Raw genomic sequence first — 10,384 nt, 5'->3', positions numbered from 1 at the left:
TTGCATTTAAATTAAGCAGTAAAATTCTATACCCTTAAAATACTCACTTAAAATAACCAAATAAAATAAAATACCAAAATTAATAAAGGTATGTAATGAATTAGATTTATTTATTTTATAAATGAATACAACAAACCAATCTTTCTAGCTGGTAGCGATAAAGGGGCAAACCTATTTGTTCACTTGTATTTACTTGTTTCCTATAAGGTTTAGTTAATATCCTCATTGGCAGTTAGTTGGTAAAATGTTTTGATATTTTCCAGTTCTTGATATGCTTTGCATAATATTGATGAAAATCAATCTCTTTTTATCTGTTAAGGTTTACTTATTTGTATTTACTCTTATTGTTCTTTTCCTTTCTTTTTCGTTTCTCATCTCATCTTTTTGTTAGTTTTTAGTTTTTTTTTAAATTATAATTCTTTACATTTTTTAAATAATGATATATGTTCATGTAGAACTGCTTAATAATACTTTTATGATTTTTTTTGTTTGTCTTGTTGATTTCACTATCATTGACGAGAAAGTAAAACGATTTTCTCTTATGTAATTCAAACGAGTTTAACAAAAGTATAAGATATTTTTCAAACTATTATGTATTTACTCTTATGATGACTTATAGCAAATTTTACAATAACTTATAATTTATCCTTAATCAATTGAAATAAACTTATTTTTAGAATTCGCCCTATTCTTTCACTTTGTTACCTTCCTCTAGCTTTTCGCTAACCCGCCTAATTTCCTTCCTCCCTTACTCCAATACGGTTTAATCTTAAATTCCACCGCTTCATTCGTAAACTGCAACGAGTGCATAATAATAAGCCAAAATCGCTCACCACACAAAAATGCAAATTCGTTCGCTTCGGGTTGAGCTTTTGATTTTTTGACGATTTTACCTTTCCTTCGCATCTCTCCTGCCGTGCGAAACCCCCCGAAAACAAAGCGCAAAACAACAGCAAAAAAGCAAAGCGCCACACAGCACGGTCGGCTACCACCACCCCCTTCAACCGGGGTTGTGCGTCTGTCTGGTGGCCTTTGTCTGGTTGTCGCGGCTGCTGACATAATGCGCGAAACATGCTCCACGCCGCCAGCAACCGCAACTCCGCCAACCGATGGCGTTTGTTTTGGTCGGTGTTTTGCTGTTGGGCACCGGGCCAACGGGGCCAACAAACTGATGTACGGCTGCTACACCTGCACCGCCTCCCTGTCTACCCCTACTCACGAGGAGGACCCGATCAATACCGGTAAGCTGACCGTGAAAAAAAAATTTGCTCACTTACTTACCGCACCGCACGTCGTCCGCTGCACAATTTTGGTCATCATTGCCCCAAAAGCAAAAAAAAGAAGATCTATGAAAGAGGCAGAAGTGAACGGGCAAAGTCGCGGTGACGGAAAAATGATGGGGCGGAAAAAAACATTAACCTTTGCCTTGGTTCGAATTTCGGGGCATTCGTTTTCGTGGACCCGCAATTTTTTTTGTTGTTGTCGTCTTCTGTATTTGTTGTTTTTGTTGATCCCGTAAATAGCCCTTCATCACTTCATTCATTTTTTATGATGTGTCTGCGCACACATGAATCTGATCGGTGCTGTGTGATGTTGCAGTAATGTTAGCACATGTTTATCGGCAGTCTTGTTATTTTCAGATGTACTTACCGTAGTTTTTTGTTTTATTTGTATAATTTATTTGTTTTACAGTTTATAGATCTACTTTGGGCTCTCGTTTCTCACGGCATAAAGTTCCACCTTTTACACCATTTTTATTTTCCAATTTTCTTTCTTAACTAACCAATTGAAGTGTTTAGTCTGTCAATCTATTCAATCAAGCTAAGCTATTGGACTTTTCTGATCATCTGATCGCCGGATGCTTATCGCACAAAGGCGAATCTGAATAATTATTCTCCTTACCTTATTTACGTTTATTTAAGTTTTTCCTTACAGTCATAATATATTTTCACACTATGTTTTCCAACCCCACAACCACCAAAAATAGGAAGATATTACTCATTTCAAGGAAATATAAGACGTAAAACAGTTTAGCGAAGTACGCAAAATACAAATGCAATCGAATAAGAAAGATACTATACCCATACAACAGCCGTGCGTATAGGAGAGCCCCTTGAAAACCCTTTCCCTTTGGTAACATCATAATTGCAGTGTGAAAGAGAGATAAAAATATTGTCTGCAGCAAAGAAAAATAAAAGTGAAGTTGCTTTCGTGTGCGTGCCGGCAATCAAACAACTCCAAACCGTGAGCTGACAAAAACGCCACCAGATGGCAGTAGCAAATTTAGAAGCTTGTGATGTTGACATGTAGATGGCGCTAGCATCGTAATTACCATTTTAAAATTCAATGCGGGATATTTTTTGGCGGGAATTATGTTACAGATTCTTCTTCTTATCCATCTTTACAATCGCAGCATCCTCTTAACCGCTCACGGTCGTGCATCGTCGTCTGCCAATCTAATATCGTCTCTTCAGTTCAGGTGGACGACATAAAAGGACTTTAGGGGCTGGGTCGTCTGGTGTAACTCTAATAACATGACCAACCCATCAGAGCATTGCGTTCGTTATTATAGCGGCTTCTCCATTTTCCGTCCACATATGAGGGTCCTTAATGTTTTTTCATTATTTTTTTTATTATAAATATTCTTCTCAACTTCAGATGATGCAGAAATCATCCTTCTGGCCAATACCAATAACAAAGCGACTTCCTGCTTGAATTTAAGTAAAATGTGAATGTTTTATTTTCGGTATAAAAAACCCCTTGTACTGATTCTGTACATTTTTGACACATTGTTTTAATCTCTCTAGTCAGCCTGCTGTTGGCATTCTGTTGGAATATGGTTCTTGATTGCACTTGAACCGAGTTTTTGGTACAAGGAAGACCAGAAATAATTTAAAAACAGAAAAACTAAAAACATTTAATGTGTATACTGTAATTTCGCAGCAGAATACACGCTTTCATGTAGATAAAAGATAAACGCGTCGAGGACATCTAGTACACAAAAGTGCACTACCTCTACCAGGTTAAATGTTTCGTTATAAAAGTTCCCTTTGTTCACATAGTTTGTTACACGTTACACGAGAGCAAATAAATATCGATAATACAAAAAAATAACACACACACACACATTACAAACACGTAGCAGGTAAAGATGAAAGCGTGGTACCATCCATTGAATGAAAATAAAAATGGGCATGCTGCTGGGTAGCAATGGACAGTTACAGCACGAGTAACGCAAGCGTTCCTCCGCCTTGCTCAGGTCCACATGTAGGTCGGCATGATACCTTCTTTGCTCGTGTTGGGAGGAGTAAGTACCTCGTTGCTGAGAAATTTCAGTGGTAGATCTACTAGATTGCCCTCGATACGGGCAACGGCCTGCTGGATGCCATCCGGGTTCGACTGGAGCAAACTTTTATCCTCCAGAAACCGTTTCATCATGGCGAACGATTGCACATTATCGGACGGGATGCAGCGGAACACCTCGTCGTAGATGAGCGTATTGCGACGGGACGTCCGTCGCCAAACGTCATTCCAGAACGAGTGTATCACAGGATCCGTAACGTCGATCGGTTCCCGTTTTGGATCCGGTTCCAACAGACCGAGATGCTCGCGGAACAGGAACTTTCGCAGCTTTCCCGCATATACACCACATGGATATGATTCTCCATTCATGCGACCCTCTTCGAATGATTCGTCCTGGAATGAGATTCAATTATGGACCATATTTGTGTACGTTACATCAGGACATTTCTTACCGTTATCATAACACAAACTTCCGAGTCTCGCTTGCCCAACAGCGAACGATCGTTGATGTTGGCAGACCCACAGATCACAACCTTGTCGTCGGCAATCAGCAGCTTAGAATGCACATAAATTAGCTCAGTCACCGGCATCCCGTTCAGCGTGGAGTTTGTCCGCAGACTGTGGAACGATATGTAGTCGCACGGTTTCTGGATGCCGGCCGCTCGCAACCGTTCGAGAAGTGACGATTTACCCCTTTGGAGAATAAAAAAAAAAATTCGCTCGTTAATGAGCGACGACAGCGACATCGTGTTGACATACCTCGAAATAGACGCATAGTTCCAGTGGGTAATCGCCCGCAACGAGATTCCCGACGATCCACCGACATCTCCTTCGAATCCTGGCAACAGTGGCATCACGACGTACACTCGAAACACCTTCTTCTCGCGGTGCGCACGCACGATTCGCTTAAACAGGTACTCCGATATTTGGTTCTTCACCACGCTGTTCCCAAGCTCCATGCTAATGAAGAACTGGTTCTCGATGTAGATGTAATGCTGTGCCTTTGAAATCGTTTGCACGTACGCCTCGTGGATGCTCTGCTCGACGTAGTCCGGCTCGATGAAGCCACAGTTCCAGCTGGACGCACTGCGCAACAGCTGGCAGGTGACGTGATAAAGCGGCACGTTCAGGAACTTGCTGTCCACGCGGATGTCATTGTAGCTCTTTGGCAGCAGGTACGGATAGTTGGCATTTTCGCGGCACTTTTCCAGCTTGACCGCGTTCCACCGTTCGATGAAGTGGCGGGCAGCGTCCCGAGCGGCTTGTCCCAGCACGACAGTAGCTACATCGTGCCATGGCATACGCACCGTCGTCGAACGATCGACCAAATCTACAAGGATAGAGAGATACCATTAGAAAGGGGAGGATATTGAACCATATTCTACTGAATTTAAATATGAAGTATTGACATAAATTTCCGTCTACGCTAGAAACATGAAAAAATTACAAGCCCCTGACTGAGAAGATTGTGGAGATCTAGGAATTAAAACCTGAGAGCCTAACAAATAGCCTTAGATGTAGTTCCAATTTCCTTCGGTTTAAGGGAATCTTCACTAATTAGAAATTTTACAACTTAATTTACGTACTTTTGCATACCAATTGAGATTTACAAACTATTCATTGTCACAACCACATAACATCACAAAAAGCAGATACGCCAAGAACCTGAACTTCATCACACATGTTTGCACTATCACTAAGCCTTCTTCAAAAGGAACCGCCAACAGCTTCCCTAAAACTTCTCACAGACATCTTCACAGCCAAACAGAAACACTTACCCACATACGGCATGTCAAGGTTTGTGAAATCTTTAACGATGAAATTGATGTAATCTTTGCCAATCCACAGCTTTGCTTGTCCGTCCAGCTCAAAGATGGGCGCATTCTTGAAGGGTTGCGGGCTGGTCATATCTTGTACGATCGCTCCCTTATCGCCACCGTACAGTTGCTTCTTGCGACGCTCCTCCTCGGAAAGATACACCGGACTACCGATGTTACTCTTTGGACCACCGCCCGACGCAAACCCCTCCGGATATTCTGGATGCTCCGACAGCGTGATACGGTTCTTCAGATCCCGGCCCATATCCTTGATCATACCCATAATGTTGCGACGCTCCATCTCCGGAGTGTTCTGTTTAATGTTTTCCGGCAGTTCATCCCTCTCCTCCACCGGTAGCTGCTGGTCGCCAAGGGCTTGAGCAGCTGCCTGTAGCAGCCTGTCCGGTGGTTCCCCCATCCCGGCCGATGCTTCTGGGTTGTTTTGTGCGAGTTTCTGTTTGCTATTCGGTGTACCATCTTTGGCGGGTTTGGTGGGGGAGGAATCGGTACGCTTTACTGGGACGGGCGTTGGGGCCTGCCGGTCGACTGCCGTTGCAATGGCAATGTTTTTGCTGGACTTGAGCAAATTCGCCACCGACCCATTCTCGTCCAGCTCGACCACCGTCGAGGGTTTGCGGGTCGTGGTGTTGTTGGCGGAGCTATTCGTCGACGAGGAAATGCTTCCAAGATCGGTCAGTCGGTGTTGGTAGTCATCCCAGCGTCCGTAGCACAAATCAATCCCACCGACAAACGCGTACGTTTGATCCACGATGACCAACTTCTCGTGATGGGCCCAAAACAGTATGCCAGCTCGGGCGTGATCCGGATGTCGAAGAACCTACGGGTAAAGAAATGGACGCTGAGCACAACTACTGTACCACAATTCACATAAAAGACCTCACCTTTATGTTCTCATGCTGTTCCACCAGCTTCGCCTTGCTGTAGTAACTGTTGATGCCTAGCGCAAAATCCAGCTCCTTAAACAGCAGCACAAAAATCTTGATGCCTTGCTCTGCCTTGCGCTTTAAAATCTTATCCAACCGCCAGTAATCACCGTCGATCGCCGGCCGTTTCATGTAGATCTCCGGGCTGAGCATCCAGTCGGTGATGAAAATTTCTTCCGTCGCTCCTTCCAACGCATCGGCCACGGCGCTCATGTATCCCGCTCCATCCACGAACCACCCGGCTTGAACGCCAGGTCGGGACGGTGCAAACGATTGGTGCGGGTTCGGAAGCGTGAAATCGCGCGCACTTTCGTTGACCACCCGCTTCATATGGATCATCCACTCTTTCGCCATGCGACGCGTTGGATACTTGATGACGAGATATCGCGAATTCGTTGCTATCTGCAATCCATTGCGCATGCCCGTACTGTACATCCCGGACGAGATGTCGAAACCCTGGTCGAACAGCACGACACATCGGAGCACACCGTCCTTGGGCCGGTAGTACCCGAAGCAGGTTTCCTTCACGAAGAACCACCGGTTGCGCCACTTGCTCCAGAGCACATCGGTACAGAAGTAGCTGCACCGCACGCAACATCCACCGGCCAGACATCCGCAGAAGTTGCACCCGGACTGGCCGGAGCGTGTCGAGCCGGTGCGCTTCTTGATTGGGCCCTCCTTTCCCTTCTCGCCCAGTGCGGATATGAACGAAATGTGTGACACTTCCAGGAAGTTGATCTGCAAATGAAAGGAAACGAGCAATGTAAATGTCCCATTGTGATTCTTATCGATCAAATGAAGCAACTCTTACCGTTCCGTGGAAGTTCCGATAAAGAGAGATGTTAAGTAGATTGTACAGGTATTCTTCGAGCTGTTTGATCCGCTGCGGAATAGCATCGAACGAAACGAGTGAGTCCGGCTTGAGCGGGAACCGGGGCAGTGCACTTTTCTTGATCTTTTTCAACGGTTTGCCCAGCTTCTGCTGCATGGCAGGCTGAAAGTAAAGATGTCCTTATTACTTGTTATTTCCGTCGTCCATCTTCCGGACGCGATCCCCCTACCGATGCCGTTGCCTGATGCACGGTATGCATATTCCTGAAGCTATCCCTCCGTTCCTTGTGGCTTTTCGTCGGAAACGGTATGTGCAGCGATGCCCGGTATGTCGTCAGTTGCTGGTGCAAATTTCTGAAATGGTTGTATCGCTTCTGTACCGTCCACGAGAATGGTCCATGTGTGAGCTTCACTGTATATCTGAAAGAGAACGGAACTGCTGTTGGTACTGGTACTCCATCATACTATCTGTCAATGGGTGAACAGGCTTACAGGTTAGGGTTAAGCACGTGCGACGTCAGGCTACGCTCGTAGTCAATGATCTCCACAATGATCTCCAGTCCCGGTATGAAAATGTGGCGACGCATCGAATCGAACTTGACCGGCGCATTGTACACGAAGTTGTACGGTATCTCGGATGCAGGGCTTACACTGTCCGCATCGCTTTCGCGTATCACCAGCACCGGATTGTTGCCACCGATCGACAGATAGGTTACCGAGTCCGGTGCGTCCAGATTTTCGTCGTACTCTTCCGGCTCGCTGCGGATCGAGTAACAGGCCAGACTGGGATCATGGTGTCCTCCTCCTCCTCCTGCTCCTCCTGTTGTTCCTGCTCCTCCACCTCCTCCATATCCACTGCCACCAGTGCCGTATGTACTCGTGTCAGCGGTACGACACCCGGAATGATCATTCCGCGCGGTGGGATCAGCAGCCGTACCGGTGTCTTCGCAGTTTAGTGCAGGATTCGAGGTGCCGATTTCGCTCAGCGACATCTGATCTATCCAACAAAGAGAGAATTGGTTTGAGCGCGTGTTTGTGTGTACGCGCACGCGTTGAAAAGAGATGAGAACTCGGTTTGTTTAAAATCAGGCAAACATCCAGTATTGCACCGTGTTCCGATACGTTATCGTCATTCTGATAAGCCCGATCGGTGGAATAAAAGTGATAAATGGACGGCGGTTTCACGAACTAATCATCGAAGTTGCCCAACATGTTTTGCACAATATTACGTGTGGCCATAGCAATTCGCGTATCGTTTACACTTTATGTAATTTCATGGATGATCAATTGATCGTCTAGACCAGGGATCATCTTTTTAACTACAATTTATGCTTTTCAAACAACAATCAATAGATAAACGATGAAGCTGACATATTACAACTTCTTTGAATAAATCGGTTTCATACGTTCTAAATTCTAGCTATAACGTCGCGGGCCGTACTGAAGGCTATCAAATGCCGTATGTGGCACGCAGGCCGTTGTTTAGCAAGGATCAGCAATCCAAGCTGTATCTGGTCGTGTGTTTTTCCAAACTTTTTCTGTTTTTCCCACAGTGCATTTGTACTAAACATCGAGAGGCACCCTACCTCAAGTATTGGACGAGCTACAGAAAGCTCTGGGATTTCTCGTAGACTGTTCCTACGACAGACCTAGACCGCGAAGCACCTGTTAAGTAAGTAAGTAAGTATTTCCCTCTCGCTACAATGTTAATAGGTTCAAGATCCTTAGAACTCCAACGGAATGTGATCAAAAAATAAAGATCTTTCCCTAAACATGGTATCAATAATAGTTAGATTAAGGACATTCAGTTTCGATTTGTGCGTTGAACAACTCTTAGCCACAACGGCCTTCATTACCACATGCGTTCTGAACATTGCACGGAAGCAGTTCTAATAAGCTCATTCATTCCGATCAAGAATTAATTGGTTGGGAAAAGAGGATCAAAGACATTTTGCAGAAAATTCGGACAATATAATTTAATGTCGATATTGTTTTAAAGATATATTTTTTTGTTGTCCTGCTGACGAGATCTTGTGTTCTTCGAAGATTGTTTTGCCCCGGAGGTTTGTTAATGGCCGGATTTGACCCGCGGGTTACATGCTTTGCCGACCCCTGGTCTAGACGGCATGATAGCTTTAATCTTGCGCCACTTCACACTGTCACTGGGAAGAACAATAAACTTTTGCAATTGCAAATGATCATTCCTGTCCCTTTAGAACTTTTTTAAACACATCGCTCCTCGTAAAGTGATCAACGGCAACGCTAAACACATGATCGCAATAGAGCACAACTTGAACTACTTCTTGAACTACCCTACACATCCTTACCACCAACAAGATGTTCGAATTCTTCAGCCATTGGTTGGATCAATTCCAGGTTCTTTTTTCTCGCTTTAAAAAACAAAACGCACAAACGTAGCACCTCTCGCAAACCGGTTCACATCGCTACAGGATGATTTCGGTAACGCACTAACTCGCAGCGCACGCTGGAACCTGCAGTTATAATGCCTGCTAACTGTCAATCGCGAACAATGATTCAGTGTCGAGGTTTTCAAATCTTATCGTAGATTACACGACCAACATTATCGGTCACTTCCCGTCACCGCCGCAAAACACTCGAAACACATTGGCCAATTCGAAACGGGAGCGGTCCGAACCGATCGGGAATTTAGGGGCCACAGAAAGGTTGCATCAATACGGAAGGTGTAAACATTATTACATCCGGTACGCGCACGCACACCCATGATATGCACTTGTTTTACCAACTGTATCACAATTTTGGTACCGCTGCGGTGGAACGGTGGAGTTTCAGGGTTTTTAGTACAACGCATCATCTGGCCCGTATGATAAGAAACGCTGATAGTAGGCGTGAAGCGTACAATCACATAGCCAGTATCGCGATCGAATCTGCAGAGAGAGAGAGAGAGGGGGCAGCAGCCAGGTGGGTGGGTTGATGATACCATCCCGATTAGATATCGGGCCCTTCAAGCGCGAGCAATGGCTGTGTGGACTGACAATACAACTTCGTCCAAATTCCACCGGATTGTTGAGGGTGCGGAAAGAATTTTGCCGACCATTGGCGATTATCGGCGGACAAAAGCTGAACACGATCAAGAGCCCACTGGCAAAGTCTTCTGCAACAGTAAGCAACGCCTGCACCTACCAATATCACGCAGCAGCAGCGAGATACTGCGATGGATTGTTTTTCGCTTGAAGTGAGCATCCATCCTTGCTGTGATTGATTCCTCAAGCTTGAAGATCTAGCGTATGTCGACCACCCAACACTACGCTACGCGTCACACTACAGCAGGTCACGATTTATAACGATGCACCAAAATACCGAGCCACCCTGCGTGGTGGAACAATCGTGGAACCGCCGGCAATAAAACGGCAAGTTGCCGAGTTGCTTCAGTGAATGGCACAAAACTGACCGGCACGTATGATCGTACCGGCAGCCAAAATAATACTACACTCATGAAAACAAACGCAA

At 45.1% G+C, this 10,384-nt stretch overlaps 1 protein-coding gene across 1 annotated transcript; it reads right to left on the bottom strand.

Annotated features, from left to right (window-relative positions):
- Positions 1–3,243: 3,243 nt before the first annotated feature.
- LOC128301038 (phospholipase D2) lies at positions 3,244–10,164 on the bottom strand. Its single transcript, XM_053037342.1, has 9 exons — positions 10,058–10,164; positions 7,388–7,887; positions 7,126–7,315; positions 6,876–7,058; positions 6,023–6,802; positions 5,082–5,958; positions 4,063–4,633; positions 3,756–3,996; positions 3,244–3,696 (listed from the first exon to the last, which is right to left on the bottom strand). The coding sequence occupies exons 1-9, from the start codon at positions 10,115–10,117 to the stop codon at positions 3,256–3,258; spliced, it is 3,843 nt and encodes a 1,280-aa protein (XP_052893302.1). The 5' UTR covers positions 10,118–10,164; the 3' UTR covers positions 3,244–3,255.
- Between the last annotated feature and the right edge of the window lie 220 nt (positions 10,165–10,384).

This window comes from Anopheles moucheti, chromosome 2 (assembly GCF_943734755.1).
Source record: "Anopheles moucheti chromosome 2, idAnoMoucSN_F20_07, whole genome shotgun sequence".
Lineage (NCBI taxonomy): Eukaryota > Metazoa > Arthropoda > Insecta > Diptera > Culicidae > Anopheles > Anopheles moucheti.
This window is presented reverse-complemented; position numbering and strand designations above follow the sequence as displayed.